This window comes from Phyllobates terribilis, unplaced genomic scaffold (genome assembly GCF_046119375.1).
Source record: "Phyllobates terribilis strain yellow unplaced genomic scaffold, ASM4611937v1 Scaffold_11__3_contigs__length_659146591, whole genome shotgun sequence".
Classification (NCBI taxonomy): Eukaryota; Metazoa; Chordata; class Amphibia; order Anura; family Dendrobatidae; genus Phyllobates; species Phyllobates terribilis.
In genome coordinates, this window is record NW_027362771.1 from 416,354,514 (window position 1) to 416,379,803 (window position 25,290).

The 25,290-nt window shown below is 41.4% G+C and overlaps 1 protein-coding gene across 2 annotated transcripts in view; it reads right to left on the reverse strand.

The window, feature by feature from the left end:
* Positions 1 to 3,692: 3,692 nt before the first annotated feature.
* FSD2 (fibronectin type III and SPRY domain containing 2) overlaps positions 3,693 to 25,290 on the reverse strand; it is a 71,620-nt gene continuing 50,022 nt past the window's right edge. The window contains exons 12-13 of one of the 2 annotated variants that reach the window (XM_073653112.1): positions 12,017 to 12,193; positions 3,693 to 6,294 (exon numbers count right to left, since the gene is read on the reverse strand). In XM_073653112.1, coding sequence (XP_073509213.1) covers positions 6,042 to 6,294; positions 12,017 to 12,193 — 430 coding nt within the window. In that variant the 3' untranslated portion in view covers positions 3,693 to 6,041. The remainder of the gene's footprint in view (positions 6,295 to 12,016; positions 12,194 to 25,290) is intronic. The other variant, XM_073653111.1, reaches the window with a different exon arrangement.

Consider the following 25,290-nt stretch of genomic DNA (forward strand, 5'->3'; position numbering starts at 1 on the left):
TATGCTCCTGCCCCATTGTCTCCTATTGTATATACTCCAGCTCTAGGGTCTTCTATGTGCTTTATATACTGCAGCTCCAGTGTCTCCTATGTTCTGTTTATGATCTAGCCCCAGCATCTCCTATGGAATGTATATCCTCCAGCCCCAGCATCTCCTATGGGATGTATATCCTCCAGCTCCAGCATCTCCTATGGGATATATATGATTCAGTCCCAGCGTCTCCTATGGGATGTATATTGTCCAGCCCCAGTGACGCCTATGTGATGTGTATGCTCCAGCCCCAGTGTCTCCTATGTGATGTCCATATAGCAGTCCCAGTCTATCCTATGTTATTTATAATGCAGACCTCCCACTACTTGCATTCTATAAATGTTATGTGAGCAGTGATGTATTTTTCACTGTAAGGAGATCTGCAGCGTAATATAAATCTGTCTTCAGAACAGCTTAGTGCTGTGATCAGTTCTTTACAAAACTTATCATCACAAAGAGTTGATTGCACTCCAGACAGACACAAACCTGGAAAAATAGTTGCGAGTAGCAACATGATCCATACCACCTAACATCACACGTCTAACCAAAGAGAAGCAGCTCCAGACATCACGTTAGGGATGGGTTAATTAGTTGTTTGACCAAACGTACCAGGATCATTTTCAAGTTGATAATTTTGTGCAGCCCCTGAATGATGGTATAAATATCCAAATGGCCCTTGGCAGAAAAAAGGTTCCCCATCCCTGGTCTATTGGTTGTGTGTTACTGTATTTCAGCTCCATTAAAGGGGTTGTACAAAGTTACTAAATTATCCCCTATTGATAGGGTAGGGGGATAACATTGATGCCTCGGGGTACCAGCGGTCAACCCTCAGCAATCAATAAGTTATCCACTGTCTGATTTATAGATGATAATTTAGTAACTTTGTACAACCCCCTTAACTTGGACACTTGTAAGCCATGTCTACTGCTATGTCTAAACGCCGACTCGACATAGGACAGTTGTTCTCGGACAAGTTGTTCAACCAAATACATTTGTGCGACATGCAGTCACATGACTGTTTTACACGTCTGTGCAAAAAAAATCTGACAGATCTTTGAAAGGTCACATTTGAGTTGCAAATTGCATAGGACCAACTTTGAGGTGTAGGAGGCAAGTTGAGTATGACCAATAAAGCAGCAGGGATGATCACCACACAACTCCATTGATAAACATTAGATGTGACGTTGCAATGGCACACTGCAATCATTATGTTGCTATGTGGCCCTAGCCTAACAAATATACTGTATATATATATATAATTTTTTTAAAAGCACTTACATATTCAATTAAACTTTCTTTTATTTCTTTTAACCGCTTAAGGTGTATCATGTTATTTCAAATGCAACATGTGAATGGTGTTTAACTGATTGCTTAAATGTTCACAATCATAACAACAGCATTTATTGTTTTTTTATACGGAACTCTACCATTCTCATCATTTACATGGGAGATGAAAAATTATATAATTTCTCAAAGCGTACCCTACAATCTTTAAGATTTACTTATTTAAATACACTATGTCAGCGGTGGCGAACCTATGGCACGCGTACCACAGGTGGCACGCAGAGCCCTCCCTGTTGGCACGCGAGCCATAGAATCAGCAAAAGCACTGCCGCCAACCTCCTGAGCTACTTCCATCACCTGCGAGCGCAATGTGTCTTGTGCCGGGGCGCGCGCGCGCTGTGTCCTGTGCTGGGGTGTGCGCTCTGTGTCCTGTGTCGGGGCGCGTGCTCTGTGTCCTGTGTCGGGGCGCGTGTGCTGTGTCCTGTGCCGTCTCTTATGTCCTTGCGCCATCCCATCAGCCCTTGCACAGGCCCATCAGTCCTTGCGCCGCTTGACTATGGCTGCTAGTCAAATTTGAAGGTGCCAGGGTAAACATTAGTTATAACTAATGTTAGAAATAAATAGCAGTACACAATTTTGAACTATGTTTTTCCTCACTGTTTCCCCTACGTCAGCGGTGGCAAACCTATGGCACGCATGCCAGAGGTGGCATGCAAAGCCCTCCCTGTGGGTACGGGCGCCATCGGTTCAGCGCAAGCACCACCACCAGTCTAATAAGCCAGCGCCGTCACCTGTGCCCGTGCTCTGTGTCCTGTACCCATCGCCTGTGCCCCAGCAGTCCATTTAAAAAGTTGTTCACTACGTTTTGATTGATGCCCTATTCATAGAGTAGGGTACCAATGTACGATCGGCCGGAGTCCAGCATGCGGCACCCCCACAGATCAGCTGTCATTGGTGCTAGCGGCAGTTGACGCCGGCCAGAAGTGCTTACCTGTGGTGCTTGGCCGTCCATCTGTAGTGGCCGCAGCTTGTAATTGCACATGCGCCTCCCATTGAATTGAATAGGAGGCGGATGTGCAGTACCCCACAGTGGCCTCTACAGATGGACAGCCAAGCACCGCAGGTAAGCACTTCTGGCTGGCTGCACCGATAACAGCTGATCAGCGAGGGTGCCGGGTGCGGGACCGTGGCCGATCATACATTGATGCCCTATCCTACACAATCAAAAAGTAGTGGACAACTTCTTTAAGGGACCTTATTCCCTCATTGCCATTTTAAAACGGCAATCAGAAATAAGGCTGTATCGCCTCCTAGTGTCAGAAAATCTCCGGGATTTCAGCTACCTAGCTGAGACCCTGGAGAACATGATCAGGGAAGTTTTTTCTGGTCCCCGACCACATGATATTAACAGCGATCAAGTTAAGAAAAAAAAGTGTGCCAATGTTACAATGATTCCGTTTTTTTTCTGACATAATATAAATGTCAGAGGAGAGAGAAATAATGCCCCTGCGGTACCCCCGCCATTCCCGGGCCCTCCACCTCCATCCCCTGGCCTACGCCTCATCTCCTAAAAAAAAAAAAAAAAAAAATGGCGGGCGCATGCACAGTGCGCCCTCTGAGATCTGTTGACCGGTACCCGGCAATAGCAGATCATTTTTTTTCTATTGGTTCTTTTTGATCACTGTGATATCGATATCACAGTTGTGACAGTGTCACTGGTTTTATATGTGAGGGGAGGTATGTGTCACTCAGGATGCTCTCCTGTGTGAACTAAGACCTACTTTATTTTTCTGCCAGCATGTTATATGCTGGGAGATTTACTCTGTTAAAGGGTGTGCGGTTTTATGGGAATGGCAAAGAGGGCGGGACGCCATTCCCCCTACCTCCCCTCAGGGTGTGGCTGAGCAATGTGTAAAAGAGGGAAGTCTCCAGACAGTATTGTGGAAGCTGCAGAGCTTGTTACCTGTGCAGTTTATGCTGCCGAGAGCGGGCGGAACCCGCTCAACTATGGACTGAGCTATACTTTGTTTTGTTTTTCCGTTTAACCCAGAGGGGTCTTGTTTATTTTTTCTGCGAAACCCCGCACGAGTTTATGCCAGACAATAAACCAGCAGAAAGGTAACCTGAGAACGTGTGTCCTGAGTCTGCCCCCTGGAGAGCCGAGCGAGTCGTCTTACAACACAGTGATCAAAAAGCAATAATTAATCAAATCCCCCTTTGTCATCCCCTTAGTCAAATAAAAACTATAAAATAAAAAATATTTTTTTTTTTCATTCATTGCAGTCCGGGTTGGGGTTAGGCTTAGGATTGTGTTAGGGGTGTTTTGAGGATAGGGTTGGGGATAGGGCTGTGTTGGGGTTGCGTTATAGTAGAGTTAAGGTTGGGGTTAGGGCTGTGTTGGGGTTGCGTTATAGTAGGGTTGGGGATAGGGTTGTGTTGGGGTTGCGTTATAGTAGGGTTAAGGTTGGGGTTAGGGCTGTGTTGGGGTTGCATTATAGTAGGGTTGGGGTTAAGGCTGTGTTGGTTTTACGGTTGGGGTTGGGGCTGGGTTAGGGTTGTGTTATAGCAGGGTTAGGGTTGGGGCTGGGGTAGGGTTGGGGCTTGGTTAGGGTTGTGTTATAGTAGGGTTAGGGTTGGGGCTGGGTTAGGGTTGCGTTATAGTATGGTTGGGGATAGGGTTGTGGTTAGGGCTGTGTTGGGGTTAGGGCTGTGTTAGCTTTACGGTTGGGGTTAGGGCTGTGTTAGGTTTACAATTGGGATTAGGGCAGTGTTAGGTTTACAGTTAGGGTTAGGGCTGTGTTAGGGTTGGGGTCAGGATTGGATTGTTTCAAAAGTAAAAAAAAATGATGGCGATATGACGACTAGTGTTGAGCACAAGTGCTCGCTACTCAAGTTTGCATCAGCTGCTTGGGTATGCACAGAGTATTGCGAGTGCTCGAGTGACATGCTAATGTATGAGTTGTTTTTTCTAAAATAAAACCTTAGCATTCAGGTTAAATTGCCGTGTTGGCCACTTTGCTACGAATAAGTGGGTTTTGGATTGGACGTTGGGCACTCGGTCTCTAAAAGGTTCGCCATCACTGCACTATGTAATAAGTGAGAATAATAAATGCTGCCGAAAAAAACTATGATGATCCTGGTTATTTTCTGCTTTTTATTTATGTTACAGAACATCCAAACTTTAGCAATTTCCCAACCCTAATAACTGAAGAACCAGTTCCCTGGGAAGGTCATTAGCTGTATCTGTGCCTTCTCGATAAATAATGTTTTTTGTTAACATTAAAATAAAGGGTCTTTTACACCAGGATACAATAGGAGGGCTATTTAGCTGCCTACTGGTACTGTTGAGTTCAACTGTACAAAATGCAGGATCAATCTGGACTTTGTTCTTCAACGGAACAGTAAGGAAAATCCTTCATCATTTTTATGCCCTGTTGATTTTTAGTTTAACAGTAAATTTAACCGAAAAGGGGGATTACCATTTTTTTTTTTTTTTTTGCATATTAGGCTTGATCTGTCTAAAAGTCAACAGAATGAGCCTTTATTGCCCCCTGCCACTGCAGTGTGGCTTCTCCGCCATTGCCCCCGATCTTTGGTGACATGGCTGCATTTCACTGATGCAGCCAATCACTGGACTAGGCCGCCATTATGATGCAGCCATTTTAACAAAGAGTGGGGCCAACCATGGAGAGGCAGAGCTGGAGGAACAAGGGTAAGTTATTTTTAATTGAGGGTCATGAAATTAGATAGAAAAGGTCCGTTCTGTTTTCTACAGAAACAGCGCCATTCCTGTCCATGGGTTGTGTCTATCATTGGACCTCAGCCTCAGTCATGCAAATTCTGTAGTTCCAGACGCACTCAGCAGAGAAGACTGGCATTTTTTTCCTAATTTCTTAACATCATTTAAGAGACTACAAACCTTCCCAAGGAGCTGTGGCTCAAAAATATATAAACACCAAATTCAACTTTGCCCCCCTGATCTCTTGATTTTCTTGAGAACAGCAACTGTATGTATAAAAATAGACTGTCCTTCTATTAAAGGGTATCTGGCAGCAAGTTTTTGCTATTTAATCTGAGAGCAGCATGATGTAGGGCAAGAGAGCCCGATTATAGTGATGTGGCACTTATTAGGCTGTGTGCTGTAGTTTCAATACAATCAGTGTTTTATCAGCAGGAGTTTTTCATTAGAGAACTACATCTCACATGCAAGACAGTCCAGCTAATCTGATCTGTGTAACCCCTCCCCCACCACTGATTGGCAGCTAACTGTGTACACTGTGCATGGGCAGAAAGCTGCCAATCAGTGGTGTGGGCGGGGTTATACAGAGCTCAGCTTTCAGAGAACTGCTAGATCTACAATACCGAAATCGGAGATTCTATCCAAGTTGCACCAAGCAGTCCAGTAAATGACTCATTGCTGGAATCATCACCTCTGCACCTACATTGTGATGCTCTCAGATTTTAGAGCAAAAACCTGCTGACAGATTTCCTTTAATAGTTTTGAGCTATGACAGCTACTATGAATCAAATAACTTACTGCAAAGACTGTTATATGGAAATGTTTAGTTATGCTACAGATCAATTTCACATGAATCTGCATGAGCTAAATGACTGTATGTTATTGGAGTATATTACAACCACACGAAGAATATTTCCCATATGCTCTCATAAATAGGTGCACTATTCCACATGGTATCCAACAGTTCATGTGACGATTTTCCATTTCCTCAGAATAAATTCAGTGATTGAGGTATTGGAATACCATTATGTATCTTCAAACGTCCTGGTTTTTCCAGTGCAAAACATGGGTGCACTAGATGGCGAAATTGGCATTGAAATGTGTACAGGTGCTGGAGTATGTCCATGTTAAAGAATGATAATCTTCCACAATCATAATCAAGTAGGATTCCAATCCTCAATAAAGGTATTGATACCCGAATATCTGGAGACACACCGCAGTGCAAAAACTCATATCTGTGCCTGTGGGAGAGTAAACAGAATAATTAAAAAAAAATTCAACTCCTAAAATTGTCTGTAATAAAATTGTGTATAAGTTGTATAAGTTAAAGGGGGTTTTCCAGTTTCCGGAAAACCCTGTCCACCAGCTGCAGTTTGTTTTAAAAAGACAAACTGTGCTTTACTCACCCTCCCCATGTCCCATGCTGAGACAGCTCTGCAGCGTCCAGAGTTTGTTATTGTCTGTAGCGCTGGAGATGTGATGTCAGTGCTGTGGTAGGGAGCTCAGGGGCTTGTGCTATAAACACGGACACAGCCTGTGAGCTCATTTATTGGCTGCACTGTTGTCAATGGAAAACATAAGACAAATGATAACAGCACATCACAAGGATGCAAATTACAACTGACCAAGTAAAGAATAGTAGGGTGCTCATAAACGACTTTCAATAGGTGTACATATTAAACATATCCAATGGCCCCCTGACAAAGGCTTGTGCTGAAACGCATGTCAAGGCCTGGTGCCATTTCAGCATGAGGAGAGCAATATGGGTAAACGTCTGTTATGCACACTGGTGGTGTATGTGGTTCGTGGACCAACTGTGCCACGGGGCCGGGCTTACCTAGGAGGGGCGTAGGAAAGCGGCTAGCTGGTGTTCACTGGAGCACCTTATGGCGGAGTCAGGCTTGAGCTGCCGGTAACCACCATGTACCACTCCTAGGCAGTCCCCGGCACTGCAGACACTGACCTCAGGGGTGAGGTACGCAGACACGAAAAGGACTAGGGCTCTGTTCAGACTACTAGGTTCAGGATCCAAGGGTAGAACGATTACTGACATGGAGTCTCAGACAGGGCAAACTCAGATACTGTTAGGATACACGGAATACTCGGATAGGCACACGTTCAGACACACGGGTCCCGGATACTGATTCAGGGACTGGCCGCACACGGACAGGGGGACAAGGTTCAGGCCATGGTCGCACCAGGACCAGGGACTACAGGCTCAGGACTGGCCGCACAAGGACCACGGACTTCGGCTTCAGGACTTGCCGCACATAGACCAGGGACTTCGGGTTCAAGACTGGCCGCACAAAAACCAGGGACTTCGGGTTCAGGATACTGGCCATACCAGGACCAGGGGACCTCACAATTCATTAGTAGACTACCATACTACATAATGATTCATGGTTGCTTGCCACCTCTCTATTGGGGAGGGTACCTTTCAAACAAGATGCCTTCCAGCTATTGCCTTGGAGCCATCTCGCAGGTGTACTCTTATACTAAATGCGTCACAGTCATTGGCTGGAAGCATTTAACTATGTGCACGCGCTGTCCCTTTAAGAGTAAGGGAGCACCCACCGACAGGAACTGCAGTGCACACAACACCAGGAGGCAGGGAGCACTCTGGGAACCACGCCACCTGGACGAGGCAGTGAGTATGCCGGTATCCCTGCATGGAGGGGAAAGTGGAACCATACAGAGGCAAATAGAGCTACAATGTCCATCTTGATTGCTTCTGACTTTCAGCTCATTCAAAGCCTAGTTAATTGTAACCATTAGATATGCTTAATATATTTTTTTTAACAGTCTTCAGCTCGATCTCGATCCATGGCGACTTGAAGGATGAACAATCTTTAGGAACATCAATCTTGTGCAAGATTAGATAGGTCCAACAGGGTCTTCTCCGCCATTATTTTGATTGCATCAAGCCATCAGGTTGCTGGTCTTTCTCTTCTATTCTTCCGACCATAATGGCCTTCTCCAGTGATTGCTCTCTTTGTAAAATGTGTCCAAAGTAGGCAAGTTGTAGCTTGGTGATCCTTGCTTCGAGTGACATGCCTTCATTTGAAATGGCTTAATTTGTTCCAAAATTGATTTGTTTGTTTTTCTTGCCATCCATTGTATTGGTAACATCCTTCTCCAGTACCACATTTTGAAAGCGTCGCTTCTTCTCTCGTTTCTTTATCATGCAGGTTTCGCATCCGTATGTTACCACAGAAAAGACTAAACTATGTATGAGCCGTATCTTCGTCGCCAGTGACATGTTTCTCAATTTAACACCTTTAAAGCCCATGACGTACTAATACGCGTCAGTGCCCTGGGCTTTAAGAGCCTGACCCGTATTAGTACGTCATCGCGATCGCGCGCGCACACAGGCTGTCACCTGGTACTATGTGCAGGGAGCGGTCCTGCACCGCTCCCAGCACATTAACCCCCGCAATGCTGTGATCGAAGTCGATCGCAGCATTGCGGTGGCAAGGGGAGGTGATCGCAATACTCACCTCCTCTTCCGGCCTCCAGCGCTGTCTGCCGCGGCTTCCTGGGTGTTGCCATGACGACCCGATGTCGTCATGACAACATCCGGGTCACCAGACAGCAGGAAAATTGTTTGGACATGCGCAGTGCATCTCCAAACTATCTTCTCCCTGTCCAGCGCTGACTGCCTGCATGGCACAGGGATGGTGCTCCATCCCTATGCTGTGCAGGCGATCAGAATAAAAAAGGTGAAAGTCCCATAGTAGGACAAAGTAAAAAAGTAAAAAAACTCCCAAAAAGTGAAAAAAAAAAATTGTAAAAATATTTTAAAAAAAATAATAATAATAATCCACTAAAAATAAAAATATAATGTACCCATCAATAAATATTATTATGAAAAAAAAACAAACAAACAATAAAAGTACACATATTTGGTATCGCCGCGTCCGTAATGGCCTGGCCTATAAAACTGTTCCACTAGTTAACCCCTTCAGTAAACACAGTAAAAAACAAAACAAAAAAAACAAAACAAAAAACAATGCTTTATCATCATACCGCCAAACAAAAAATGGAATAACACGCGATCAAAAGGATGAATATAAATAAAAATTGCACTGCTGAAAACGTCATCTCGTCCCGCAAAAAACAAGCCACCATACAGCTTCATCATCCGAAAAATCAAATAGTTACAGCTCTCAGAATAAAGCGATGCAAAAGAATAATTTTTTCTATAAAATAGCTTTTACTGTGTAAAAGCGACAAAACATAAAAAACGATATAAATGTGGTACCGCTGTAAACGTACTGACCCGAAGAATAAAGCTACCTTATCAATTTTACCACGCCCGGAGCAGAATAAAAAAATGTAAAAAAACACAATTCCTGAATTGTTGGTTTTTGTCCCAAAAATAGGAATAGAAAGCGATCAAAAAATGTCACGTGCCTGAAAATGGCACCAATAAAAATGTCAACTCATCCCGCAAAAAAAAAGCCGTCACATGACTCTGTCGGCCAAAATATGGCGATGCAAAAACTAGATTTTACAAAATATGTATCTTTTAGTGTGTGACAGCTGTCAATCATAAAAACCCGATATGATTCTGGTATCGCTGTAGTCGCACCAACCCGAAGAATAAAGTAATCTCATCACTTATACCGCACGAGGAACGGCGCAAAAAATAAACGCTAGGGCTGGGGTTGGGGTTGTGCTAATGTTAGGGTTGGGGTTGTTGTTTTTTTCAAAAGCTAAAAAAAAAAAAAATGACGATATGGCGACTAGTGTTGAGCGCAAGTGCTCGCTACTTGAGTTTGCATCGGGTGCTCGGGTATGCACTGAGTATCGCGGGTGCTCAAGTCTCCTCCCCATATGCTTCGCGGCCAAAAAAAACTTGCGGGGATTGCCTGCCATGCACGAGCGATCCCCGCATGGTTTTTTTGGGGTGTCTAATAACCGTGAAACATGCGGGCGGGGACTCGAGCATTTCACTTGCGCACCCGTGATACATGGTGCATACCTGAGTACCCGATGCAAACTCAAGTAGCGAGCACTTGCGCTCAAGAGTAATGACAACTTATTCAATATGATGACCTAATGTTATCAAATTCTGTGTCGTACCTCTGGGTTCAAAATGTTCAATATACCCCTTAATAAAATCCTTGAGGGGTATTGTTTCCAAAATGGGGTCACTTGTGGGGGAGCTCCACTGTTTAGGCACATCAGGGACTCTCCAAACGCGACATGGTGTCCGCTAACAAATTGAATGGAAAATCGGCTCAAATTGTTAGCGGACACCATGTTGCGTTTGGAGAGCCCCTGTGTGCCTAAACATTGGAGCTCCCCCACAAGTGACCCCATTTTGGAAACTAGACCACCCAAGGCACCTATCTAGATGCATAGTGAGCACTTGGAACCCCCAGGTGCTTCACAAATTGATTCGTAAAAATTAAAAAGTGGAAAAAAAAATACTTTTTCATTTTTGCTAATCAATTTGTGAAGCACCTAGAGGTTCCAAGTTCTCACTATGCATCTAGATAGGTGCCTTGGGGGGTCTAGTTTCCAAAATGTAGTCACTTGTGGGGGGTTTCCACTGTTTAGGCACATCAGGGGCTCTCCAAACTCAACATGGCGTCCGCTAATTATTCAAGCAAATTTTACAATCAAAAAGTCAAATGGCGCTCCTTCCCTTCCGAGCCCTGCCGTGCACCAAAACAGTGTGTTTTCCCCACATATGGGGTATCTGCGTGCCCAGGGGAAATTGCACAACAAATTTTGGGGTCCATTTTTTCCTGTTACCCCTGCGAAAATAAAAAAAATTGGGTCTAAAGTAACATTTTTCTGAAAAAAGTTAAATGTTCATTTTTTTCTTCCACATTCCAAAAATTCCTGTGAAGCACCTGAAGGGTTAATAAAGTTCTTGAATGTGGTTTTGAGCACATTGAGGGGAGCAGTTTTTAGAATGGTGTCACTTTTGGGTATTTTCTGTCATAAAGACCTCTCAAAGTGACTTCAAATGTGATGTGGTCCCTAAAAAAATGGTTTTGTAAATTTTGTTGGAAAAATGAGAAATCGCTGGTCAACTTTTAACCCTTATAGCTCCCTAACAAAAAAAAATTTTGGTTCCAAAATTGTGCTGATGTAAAGTAGACATGTGGGAAATGTTATTTATTAACTCTTTTGTGTGACATATCTCTCTGATTTAAGGGCATAAACATTTAAATTTTGAAAATTGCTAAATTTTCAAAATTTTTGCCAAATTTCCATTTTTTTCACAAATAAACGCAAGTGATATTGAAGAAATTTTACCACAATCATGAAGTACAATATGTCACGAAAAAACAGTCTCAGAATCAGGGGGATCCGTTGAAGCGTTCCAGAGTAATTACCTCATAAAGTGACAGTGGTCAGAATTGTAAAAATTGGCCTGGTCATTAACGTGCAAACCACCCTCGGTGGTAAAGGGGTTAAGGACCTTTTCCAGTGACTCCAATATTGATTTGCCCACAACTATTCTCCTACTGACTTCCGGTGTTGTCACTGCATCTTGAATGATCATCGATCCGAGTAGGTTGAAGTTTTTTACAACTTGAAGTTCGTCCATCCATCTCAAATGTGTCTTGGTCATAACTGGCAGTAGTCAATATATACACACCTATTAAAAGTTGTTTATGACCCCTTTCTATTACTCTTTACTTCATGATCTGTTGTAATTTGTATCCTTGAGTTGTGCTTTTATCAAATGTCTTGTGATTTACATACACATATACGACTACTTGTGCCTCACCTGGTCAGCATATACTTGGATGTAATTCATTAAAGTCTCCTCCTGCTGGGTTTGCCGCCTTCCCTTGCCTGTCTCTCCTGTTTTTAACTTGATTACTTTTGATAAAAGACATTAATAAAGCTATTTTTGTATTTACTATTTGGGCTATATACCATTTTTTATAGGTTTTCCTCTGTACGGAGTTTACTAGTATGTAGGCAGTGTCATCTTACCTTGCAGGTGCCCGGACATGTCGGAGACACCAGGAGCTGTTGTTAGCCCCGAGGACTGCGCTCCTGTTTATATCTTCATAGGCTACTCCAATCCGGTACTCTGCATGTTCATCAACCTCGACCTCCCAGTAATGCCTCCCCTTGAAAGGGATGAGATTTGCTAAAACCGCAATGCACCTAGAAAAAATAGAAATGTAGTGCATGAAAGTCATGTCTACGTTCACATTCTCATATCAGCTGTAACAATGAAGAAGAGCTTATTATATAAAATGTCCCAAACGTCAGCACAATTTGTCATACTTGACAATGAATTTAATGTCTGCCATGAATCCAGGAGTGATGTCTTCATTGTACATGACATGCAACTGTATATTACAATCATCCATACAGTTTGGATTAAATGGATGTGGTTTATTATACTATGAGGTACAAGCTGTGCAAGTATTTATTACACATGTGGAAGTAATGATATAGAGTAGTGTTCAAAATAATAGCAGTGTGTTCAAAAAATAGCAGCACAAAATCTTTATACTGGTTTTTATTTCCATGCATTAGGAACATTGCACACTGATTTCTAATTCAAAACATGAAGAGAGAAATGTACAGTTGTGCTCAAAAGTTTACATACCTCGGCAGAATTTTTCCTTTCTTGGCCTTCTTTCAGAGAATATGAATGATAACAAAAAAACTTTCTCCACTCATGGTTATTGGTTGGGTGAAGCCATTTATTGTCAAACTACTGTGTTTTCTCTTTTTAAATCTTAATGACAACCAAAAACATCCAAATGACCCTAATCAAAAGTTCACATACCCTGGAGATTTTGGCCTGATAACATGCACAGAATTTGACACAAATGGGTTTGAATGGCTGCTAAAGGTAACATCCTCACCTGTGACCGGTTTGCTTGTAATCAGTGTGTGTGTGCATAAAAGCTGTGTGAGTATCTGGGATCCAGACAGACTCTTGCATCTTTCATCGTTTCTGGATTGTGAGTCATGAGGAAAGCAAAAGAACCGTCAACGGATCTACGGGAAAAGGTAGTTGAACTGTTAAACGCAGGAAAGGGATACAAAAAAAATCCAAGGAATTGATAATGCCAGTCAACAGCATTCAAACTGTGATTAACAAATGGAAAATTTCGGCCACAACTGCCAGGAAAATTGTTCGGGATGCAAAGAAAAACCCACAAATAACATCAGTTGAAATTCAGGACTCTCTGAAAACTAGCAGTGTAGCTTTTTCAAGATGCACAATAAGGAGGCACTTGAAGAAAAATGGGCTGCATGGTCAAGTCGCCAGAAGAAAGCCATTACTGCGCAAATGCCACAAAGTATCTTGCCTACAATACGCCAAACAGCAGAGAGACAAGCCTCAAAACTTCTGGTACAAGGTCATTTGGAGTGATGAGACCAAAATTTAACTTTTTGACAACCACCATAAACGTTACATGTGGAGAGAGGTCAACAAGGCCAATGATGAAAGGAACAACATTCCTACTGTAAAGCACAGAGGTGAATCACTGATGTTTTCGGGATGTGTGAGCTACAAAGACACAGGGAACTTGGTAAAAGTTGAAGGAAATATGAATGCAGCACGTTATCAGCAAATACTGGAGGCAAATTTGCACTTATCAGCCAGGAAGCTGGGAATGGGACGTACTTGGACGTTCCAACATGACAACGATCCAAAACACAAGGCCAAGTCGACCTGTCATTGGCTACAGCAGAACAAAGTTAAAGTTCTGGAGTGGCTATCTCAGTCTCCTGACCTCAATATCATTGAGTCACTCTGGGAAGATCTCAAGTGCGCAGTTCATGCTAGACAGCCCAGGAATTTACAGGAACTGGAGGCTTTTTGCCAAGAAGAATGGGCAGCTTTACCATCTGAGAAATTAAAGAACCTCATCCACAACTACCACAAAAGACTTCAGGCTGTCATTGATGTTAGAGGGGGCAATACACAACAGTATTAAGAAATGGGGTATGTGAACTTTTGATCAGGATCATTTGGATGTTTTTGGTTGTCATTAAGATTTAAAAAGAGAAAACACAGTAGTTTGACAGTAAATGGCTTCATCCAATCAATAACCATGAGTGGAGAAAAAGTTTTTTGTTATCATTAATATTCTCTGGAAAGGAAAAATTCTGTAAACTTTTGAGCACAACTGTATATAATTTTTAACTACTTTACAGAAAATAACATAAAAATGAACATTGGGCTGTTCTAAAAAAATAGCAGTGTCTGCATTTGTCGTTACAAACTCACAATATGTACTCTTTTTTTTAGGATTTAGCATTTCTGTGAATCACTAACCTAATATTTAGTTGTATAAACACAGTTTTTTTACAACTGGTTCACATCTATGTTGCATTGAGTCACCCAGCTTCTGGCACCTGTCAACTGTTATTCCAGCCCAGGATGCTTTGACTACACACATTTTTTTGGCATTTGTTGGTTTTGCCTCAGAAACAGCATTTTTTTATGTCACCCCACAAGTGTTCTATCGGATTAAAGTCCGAGGATTGGACTGACCACTCCATAACCTCAATTTTGTTGGACTGGAACAAAGATTTTGCACATTTACTGGTGTGTTTAGGGTTGTTGGCTTGTTGAAACACCCATTTCAAGGGCATATCCTCTCCAGCATAAAGCAACAAGACCTCTTCAAGTATTTTAATATATGCAAACTGGTCCATGATCCCTGGTATGCGGTAAATAGGTCCGGCACCATAGTAAGAGAAACATGCCCATATCATGATGCTTGCACCACCATGCTTCACTCTCTTCAGAGTGTACTGTGGCTTGAATGCAGAGTTTGGGGGTTGTCTGATGAACTGTCTGTGGCCCTTGGACCCCAAAAGAACAATTTTACTTTCATCAGTCCACAAAATGTTTCTCCATTTCTCTTTAGGCCTGTTGATGTGTTCTTTGGCAAATTTATTTGCTTTAGTGCATGTCTTTTTTTTAACAGTGGGACTTTGCGGGGACTTCTTACTAAGAGATTAGCTTCACGCAGGCATCTTCTAACTGTCACAGTACTCACAGGTAACTTGAGACTGTCTTTGATCATCCCGGAGCAGATCATTGGCTGAGCCTTTGCCATTCTGGCTACTCTTCGATCCATTTGAATTGTAGTCTTCCATTTTCTTCCACGTCTCTTTGGTTTTGCTTTCCATTTTAAAGCATTGGAGATCATTTTAGCTGAACAGCCTATCATTGTCTGCACTTCTGTATAAGTTTTACCCTCTCCAATCAACTTTTTAATCAAAGTATGCTGTTCTTCTGAACAATGTCTCGAACGAGCCATATTTCTCAGGCTTTCAAGGAGAAATGCATGTACAACATGTGCTGGCTTCACCCTTAAATAAGGGCCACCTGATTCACACCTGTTTCTTCACAGAATGATTGACCTCACTAATTGAACTCCACACTTCTATTATTTTGAACACACCCCCTTTCAATTAATTATTTAAATACACAGACTCAAAAACATGCAGATCATGAATGCGGAGTCTGTTGGTTTTCTTAGAATCTTCTTCACCAACTGGTAAATTGTTTGACATGTGGTAATATAATTTATACCAAACAGTCATTAATCTGGTTAGTCATATTGGACTTCTATTATTTTGAACACTACTGCATAGGTTTTATAGGGGGCACAAATGAACATACTTCTGAAATGCACATATTATACAGTTATTCTTTATAAATCGAAAGAGCAGGTTCTTTCTTAGATAGTTCGGCTCTAGAACAACATCAAGCAGCATTGATAGCGCTAGAGGCATTTTACAGGTCAAAGTAGTCAACGCATGCATTTATATCATGCCACCATCTCTTGTGGTATTTGCAGCATGTAAGCAACATTAAAGGGGTACTTTTCTCTAAAAGGTGAGCTTGAAGGGGTTCGAACCCCAACAAGTCATACCAATCACCAAGCAATTTGATTTCCTTTATTAATTATTTATTTGTTTTGGTTTCCTATAAAATTTTAATGAGAGAAAAGTGGGTATTCATTTACTCAACTGTGACCAGGAAGGATTTGTTCCAGTGCAATGGAAAATTGGCTACAGTCACTTAGTATAACATTTCTCCAACTTGGTCCAGAGAAAATAATATCTTCCAAGTTGGCATTAACCAATGTAACGCTATGTGTTGCAATGATCCATTGCACAATTACAGAAGGAAAAGTAAGGTGAGATGCCTGTACTTAGAAACATACGGTCTAAGGGCTCATGCCGACGAGCAAATAAATCGGACGTGTGCTGACTGATTGATTTTTAATTGGATAGCAGACGGACAGCACACTGACCCATATAATTCAGTATGGCTGTTCAGATAAACAATTTTCTTCCTGGACCGGCTGTCTGTCCGAAAAAAATCACAGCATGCTATACTTTCTACCGAGTCATGGATGAGACTCACACATTCAAGTCTATGGGTGTGTAAAAAAAAAACCCGGATCCCACACAAACCATCAGAGTGGCATCCAACTTTTACAGATGGATTTTTTAATATAGATGTATGAAAACAGATCACACACGGAAGTCACATGAATGTAAAAAACAGACACATAGATGCAAATCGGGTTTTCTGGATGAAATTTGGATAATTTCTCATATGTTTGTTGGCAGTCAACCTTAAAGAAATCTCCTAACTGGGAGAACAGTGGCAACTTCTCATCATGGCAATTAAAAAAAAACGAAATCCTTTTCAGGTTTGACATCAATGCTCATCAGCTAAGGTCATGGTTTAAAACATATTTATATGTGTGTGTGTGTGTGTGTGTGTGTGTGTATATATATATATATATATATATATACACACATACACACAGGTGCATCTCACAAAATTAGAATATCATCAAAAAGTTAATTTATTTCAGTTCTTCAATACAAAAAGTGAAACTCATATTATATAGAGTCATTACAAACAGAGTGATCTATTTCAAGTGTTTATTTCTGTTAATGTTGATGATAATGGCTTACAGTCAATGAAAACACTAAAGTCATTATCTCAGTAAATTAGAATACCTTATAACAACAGCTTGAAAAATGATTTTAAAATCCGAAATGTTGGCCTACTGAAATGTATGTTCAGTAAATGCACTCAATACTTGGTCGGGGTTCCTTTTGCATCAATTACTGCATCAATGCGGCGTGGCATGGAAGCGATAAGCCTGTGGCACTGCTGTGGTGTTATGGAAGCCCAGGTTGCTTTGATAGCAGCCTTCAGCTCGTCTGCATTGTTGGGTCTGGTGTCTCTCATCTTCCTCTTGATAATACTCCATAGATTCTCTATGGGGTTAAGGTCAGGAGAGTTTGCTGGCCAATCAAGCACAGTGATACTGTTGTTTTTAAACCAGGTATTGGTACTTTTGTCAGTGTGGACAGGTGACAAGTCCTGCTGGAGAATGACATTTCCATCTACAAAAAGCTTGTCGGCAGAGGGAAGCATGAAGTGCTCTAAAATTTCCTGGTAGACGGCTGCGCTGACTTTGGTCTTGATAAAACACAGTGGACCTACACCAGCAGATGACATGGCTCCCCAAACCATCACTGATTGTGGAAACTTCACACTAGACCTCAAGCAGCTTGGATTGTGTGCCTCTCCACTCTTCCTCCAGACTCTGGGACCTTGATTTCCGAATGAAGATTGGAACTGTGGAACCTTGTGGAGTGTGTCAATGACTGCTTTCTGGATATCTGTCAAGTCAGCAGTCTTCCCCATGATTGTGGAGCCTACTGAAACAGACCAAGGGACCTTTTTAAATGCTTAGAAAGCCTTTGCAGGTGTTTTTTGTTAATTATTTTAATTTACTGAGATAATAACGTTTGTGCTTTCATTGGCTGTAAGCCATAATCATCAACATCAACAAAAATAAACACTTGAAATAGATCACTCTGTTTGTAATGACTCTACATAATATATGAGTTTCACTTTTTGTATTGAAGAACTGAAATAAATTAATTTTTTGATGATATTCTAATTTAGTGAGATGCACCTGTATATATAGCTAAGCACTATATTGTGGGTATCAGTAGCGAGATCAATACAGTATACTGTGACACTATCATAACACAGCAATGCAACCAAATACGATATCTATTCAACGTCAGCTTAACGGGCGTCACTCTCATTACTAGGCCCATCACTGTCTTATTTTCTTTTAGCGGCTCTGACCGTGACACTGGCCCTAATGGGGGTCACCGGTATTTCCTGCTAGGCCGCAAGTCCTAGATATACGAGTCACTTGGTACACATTATGCTCGCCACACTGGCTGTCTTTGTTCCCTGTAGTATGGCCCCAGGAATGGTCCTCCGCTTCAGCCAGATTGTCTCTTGAACCTGGTTCAGCTCTGATCACGGTCCTCTACTGGTGTGGGTCATGGTCTTCTACTGGCATGGGTTACGGTCTTTAACTCAGCTTGGGTCACTGATCTTCCTCTCAGCTCAGGCCACTGATCTTCCTCTCAACTCAGGTCACGGATCTTCCTCTTAGCTAAGGTCACCGATCTTCCTCTCAGCTCAGGCCTTCTCCGAGATCTGACCACCCTAGGATCCTTCTGTGGCGATGGTGACTATAAGACCACTTTGTAAACACTAGACCTGCCTGGTACAGATTCTGACACCAACTGCTCCCTTCTTGGACCGGCCAGGCATTTTATATTTAGTAACTGCGACACAACTGTCATCTGACCTGGTGTCGTCTTCAATCTCCTCCCTGGGGGAACATGAACATCACTCTTGAGTTCCTACTAATACACTTCTTTTTTACTTTCACTTTCTCATTAGCCTTTGACCAGCAGATGGCAGTGTTCGCTTGCAGTTGCTTGGTTAGACACTAACTATACTCGTCTTTTCTCTTGTCTACCTCCTTACATTATTCATTAAACCACACTGTCATTTAAAGTGGAATACTCACTAAATAAAGTAAAGTGGAGGCAGCTACCAGTAAAGGGGGAGGAGATGCTATTACAGTAAAATCTTTAACTTTCCAGTTATTGCCCAATTTCACAATAGGTTATCGCCCTCTAAAAGAAAGTTGACCCCTTTTACTGGGTTTGACTCCAATTGCCCTTTAATGTGATGCATTGGATTGTATACTGTGCTTTTGAGAAATTATTTTGTCTGGCTACAAATTGCATTTTAATTGATACAAAAATAAAAGAAAGATTATAAACCTCGCTAATAATGACAGCACCGAAAAGGATCCAGTTTCTATTTTACTACAATTTATTATAAAGACCAGCTTATTATAAAGACCTGTCAGCAGGATCCCCCCGCCCCCAAACGATTTAGATGTATATCTCTTGTAGATGTATATATAGCTCTTTCAAAGACAAGTCCAGCAAATCCTTTCCATGGCCTGTCTGTTCCTCTATTACTGAGAAATCATCGTTTGAATTGATGTGTAAATAATGTTTATTGTAGATCTGAAGCCTCTGTCACTCCCTTTCCTCCAGCTTGAATGATGACTCCTTGTCTGTAACCAAAGAGCATAGAGACTGTCAGTCAAGCAGGAGGAGGAGGAGGCAGCGCTGGGCAGGGAAGAAAGCTGGAGTGACAGAGGCTCTTCACCTCATTTCTATATCAATTCAAACACTGATTTCTCAGTAATGAAGGAACGGGAATTGGATGTTTCGCCCCCCACAGTTCGCCCCAGCAGTTTGCCCCCAGCAATTGGCCCCCGGTACATTTCGCCCCCGCACATTTCGTCCCCTGCATTTGGCCCCCGGATGTTTTGCCCCCGCATATCTCACCCCCGCACATATCGCCCCCAGTTCGAAACGTCCGGGGGCGAAATGTGCAGGGGCGAATCTTCCTGGGGGCGAAATGATAGGGGCGAAATGTGCGGGGGCGAAAAGTACCTGGGGGCGAACAGATGGGGGCGAACTGCTGGGGGCAAATTGCTGGGGGCGAACTGCTGGGGACGAAACTTCCTATAACCGAAGGAAAACACTATCCATATAAAGGTATTGCTCAACTTGTCTTTGAAAGAGCTACATGTCCATATAACTATTTTGGGGGTGAAATCCGGCTGACAGATTCCCTTTAAGCAAAGCCTTAACAATGAAAGACCATCGGCAACTGTCTCAATAAGCCAAAAATGCTTAAAAGTGTTGTGCTCAGCACAACCACCATAAGTGAGTGCAAAATGTGCGATATCCATTATATTGCACTTTGTGTATGTCGCAGAGTGCATCTTCTTACAGTCACCACTGTACTTACGAGAGCTTCAATCAGCAAGATATCTTGAGTAAACAGTATTTACTTCATACTGGTTAAACATGAGATACAATTCAGTGTCACACAGTCCGTGTGCTGCTGACATAACACATTCAGGAAAGGAAAGAAAAACAGGAAGTAAAAACAACCAACAATTGAGAGCTTTCCTCCCCTCATTACAGCAAGCATATAACTTTACACACTATCGCCATTTGCTGTCTGGTTAGTATAAAGTCCTCCTTTCACTTATAATAAGTCCTAATCTGTTGTATATGCCAACACCCTTTCTCAACAGTAAGGACTTATTCAATCAAACCCAACATTTTTATTAGTCTCTGATGTTTATCAGCATTCAACGCCTTCGTGAAGATGTCTGCTCTCATTTCTTCAGTAGGACAATACTCTAACTTCAAGACTCCTTGTTCCTGATGATCTCTCAAGAAATGATATTTCACATCAATATGCTTGGTTCTTGGATTGACTCTTTCCATCTGAGCAAGAACAAGACATCCTTGATTGTCCTCTTTCAGTTTTGTTGGTTCCAACTGTGGTTGTCCTAATTCTGTCAACAATTGTCTTAACCACAGTACTTCTTGACTCGCATGTGCTGCGGCAACATATTCTGCTTCTGTTGAAGACAGTGTCACAATTGACTGTTTTTTACTTGTCCAACTTATTGGTCCACCTGAGAGAAAAAAATTATGTCCACTGGTAGATCTTCTGTCAGTTGGATCTCCAGCCCAATCTGCATCAACATATCCTGTTAAAATGCAATTATCACTTGTGGGTAATTTCAGCTTAACATCGCTAGTTCCTTTCAAATAATGCATTACTCTCTTCACGGCATTCTAATCAGCTTTATTTGGTTTTGATACCTTTCTACTCAGGATTCCTACTGCTGCGGCGATGTCTGGTCTTGTAACGGTCGCTAGATACAGTAGTTTTCCTATTGCTGTTCTGTATTCTTCATTATTTGGTAGAATATTTTTTTCACTGTTGATCTCTTTGAGATAATTAGTTTCCATTGGAGACTTTACTGTTTTTGCATCCTTTAATGCTAATTTTTCTGTTATGTCTTGAATCATGTGATTTTGATTCAGTAGGAAACTTCCGTCTTCTTCTCTTTCTACCTGTATTCCTAGGTACTGTTTTACATTTCCCAAGTCTTTGATTTTGAAATGTTGCTTCAGGATTTTTAGAATGTTTTCTTTATCCCTTTCTTGTTTAAAACAAATCAAAATGTCGTCTACATACAGTACAGACCAAAAGTTTGGACACACCTTCTCATTTAAAGATTTTTCTGTATTTTCATGACTATGAAAATTGTACATTCACACTGAAGGCATCAAAACTATGAATTAACACATGTGGAATTATATACTTAACAAAAAAGTGTGAAACAACTGAAAATATGTCTTATATTCTAGGTTCTTCAAAGTAGCCACCTTTTGCTTTGATGACTGCTTTGCACACTCTTGACATTCTCTTGATGAGCTTCAAGAGGTAGTCACTGGAAATGGTCTTCCAACAATCTTGAAGGAGTTCCCAGAGATGCTTAGCACTTGTTGGCCCTTTTGCCTTCACTCTGCGGTCCAGCTCACCCCAAACCATCTCGATATGGTTCAGGTCTGGTGACTGTGGAGGTCAGGTCATCTGGCGTAGCACCCCATCACTCTCCTTCTTGGTCAAATAGCCCTTACACAGCCTGGAGGTGTGTTTGGGGTCATTGTCCTGTTGAAAAATAAATGATGGTCCAACTAAACACAAACCGCATGGAATATCATGCCCTTGCTAGATGCTGTGGTAGCCATGCTGGTTCAGTATGCCTTCAATTTTAAATAAATCCCCAACAGTGTCACCAGCAAAGCACCCCCACACCATCACACCTCCTCCTCCATGCTTCACGGTGGGAACCAGGCATGTAGAGTCCATCCGTTCACCTTTTCTGTGTCGCACAAAGACACGGTGGTAGGAACCAAAGATCTCAAATTTGAACTCATCAGACCAAAGCAAAAATTTCCACTGGTCTAATGTCCATTCCTTGTGTTCTTTAGGCCAAACAAGTCTCTTCTGCTTGTTGCCTGTCCTTAGCAGTGGTTTCCTAGCAGCTATTTTACCATGAAGGCCTGCTGCACAAAGTCTCCTCTTAACAGTTGTTAAAGAGATGTGTCTGCTGCTAGAACTCTGTGTGGCATTGACCTGGTCTCTAATCTGAGCTGCTGTTAACCTGCGATTTCTGAGGCTGGTGACTCGGATAAACTTATCCTCAGAAGCAGAGGTGACTCTTGGTCTTCCTTTCCTGGGGCGGTCCTCATGTGAGACAGTTTCTTTGTAGCGCTTGATGGTTTTTGCAACTGCACTTGGGGACACTTTCAAAGTTTTCCCAATTTTTCGGACTGAGTGACCTTCATTTCTTAAAGTAATGATGGCCACTCGTTTTTCTTTACTTAGCTGCTTTTTTCTTGCCATAATACAAATTCTAACAGTCTATTCAGTAGGACTATCAGCTGTGTATCCACCAGACTTCTGCACAACACAACTGATGGTCCCAATCCCATTTATAAGGCAAGAAATCCCACTTATTAAACCTGACAGGGCACACCTGTGAAGTGAAAACCATTTCCGGTGACTACCTCTTGAAGCTCATCAAGAGAATGCCAAGAGTGTGCAAAGCAGTCATCAAAGCAAAAGGTGGCTACTTTGAAGAACCTAGAATATAAGACATATTTTCAGTTGTTTCACACTTTTTTGTTAAGTATATAATTCCACATGTGTTAATTCATAGTTTTGATGCCTTCAGTGTGAATGTACAATTTTCATAGTCAAGAAAATACAGAAAAATCTTTAAATGAGAAGGTGTGTCCAAACTTCTGGTCTGTACTGTATATGAGTACATAAATCCATCTATTAATCAGCCTTTTTGTGTATAAGCATGGATCAGCTTTGCTTCTTTGAAATTTTTCATTTGTAAGTACTTCCGTAATTTTGTCATTCCACGCTTTAGCTGCTTGCTTTAAACCATATATGCTTTTCTGTAGGTTGCAAACTTTGTTTGGATTTCTTTCATCTTTGAATCCTGGAGGTTGTTCCATGCAAATGTCTTCTGTTAAATCTCCATTCAAAATAGCTGTCTTTACATCCAGATGTCTCAGTTCCATCTGTTTCATTGCTGCAACTGTAAGTAAAGTTCTTATTGTAGTGTGTTTGACAACTGGAGCAAATGTCTCATCATAGTCTTCTCTATATTTTTGAGAATACCCTTTAGCTACGAGTCTTGCTCGGTATCTTTCAGCTGTGCCATCTGTTTGTTATTTTACTTTAAAAATCCATTTACATCCTATGGCTTTTCTTCCTTCTGGCAAATCTGTTAGTGTCCATGTATTTGAATCATGCATGGATTTAATTTCTGTTTCTGTTGCTTCTATCCATTTATTAGCTTCTTCTTCAGGAAGTTTAGATATGTCTTCCCAAGAGGTAGGCTCATAGATTTTTCTTATGCTTGTCTTGTATGAGAGACGTTTTGGTGGTTTTCCTTTGTTCTCTCTCATTGAACGTCTTGGTTCTGTGTCTGTTTGTAGTTGTGATTCTTCACTTTCAGTATTTTGTTCTTCATTAATTTCTACTTCTTTCTCATCAGATATTTCTTCAGTTATGTCACTATTGTTTTTCTCATTTTTTGTTTCAACTGAAATCATTATGTCTTCATTTAAATCTTCAATGAATGTCACACTGTTACTCACCGTAACTCTGTCTGTTTTGGGATCTAGGATTCTATATCCTTTGCAATTTTCACTATATCCAACGAATATTCCTTCCATGGATCTGTTTTGAAGTTTGGAACGTTTTTCTGTTGGAATGAATATAAAAACTTTACATCCAAAAACTTTTAAATGATTGACACTTGGTTTCACACCTTACCACAGTTCATATGGAGTTTTCGTCAGTTTTCTGGAAAAAAGTCGGTTCTGTAGATATGTAGCTGTCATTGCTGCCTCACCCCAATATTTCTCTGGTAGTTTGGAATCCGTCAGCATACATCTTATCATTTCTGTTAGAGTTCTGTTTTTCCTTTCTGCTACTCCATTTTGTTCAGGTGTGTATGGAACAGTTTTCTGGTGTTCTATTCCATTTTGTCTTAAGTAGTCTTCTATTCTGTGATCTGTAAATTCACCTCCATTATCACTTCTGATGACAATTGGCTTCCTTTGAAATTTGTTACTTGATCTTGTTACATAGTCTACAAGTTTATCAAAAACTTCACTTTTGTTCTTAATTAAGTATGTGACTGTGTATCTTAAGTAGTCGTCTATAAAAGTCAACATGTATCTATTGCCTCCTGATGTAGTCACTTTCATGGGTCCACATACGTCAGTATGCACCAAATCAAGTGGTCTTTCGCTCTTCATCTCACTTTCTTTTGGAATAGATATCCTTGTGGCTTTGGATTTTATACAACATTCACAACTTACGGTAATTGAGCAATCTGATATCTTTAAATCTTTTGTCAATTCTTTTCTCTGTAGTTCCCTTATACTGTCAGGGTGTCTATGTCCTAGACGTCTATGCCACATGTGAATACAGTTTTTGTGATCATGTGTACATACCTTCATCTGTTCCTTTGGTGTGTCAAAATGATATAATTGTTCATCTGCCTCGACTTTGGTTATCACCTTGTTTCCTGCAATAATTGTACACTCATTGTCTTTGAATTTTACTGTAAGTCCTTTTGCTGTTAAACGTTTCACAGATAATAATCCGCCTTCCCATTTTGGAACATACAACACATCCTGTACAAAGATATCATATTATTTGGTCCACAGTCTGATAAATTAGTCAGAAACCAAAATAGATTCAGCAAGTATTCAATCTTTATTAGTAAAATACATACACGTAAATAAGAAAGAAGATAAAAAGTACCTCCATACTGTGAGGGATCACTAGCCGCATATATGTGCCTAATTAGAGATATATATGTTGTACATATAATACTATATATCCATGAAAGTGCTATAGTGCAGACTGTGAGTAAAGAGTACCCTAACAGTGC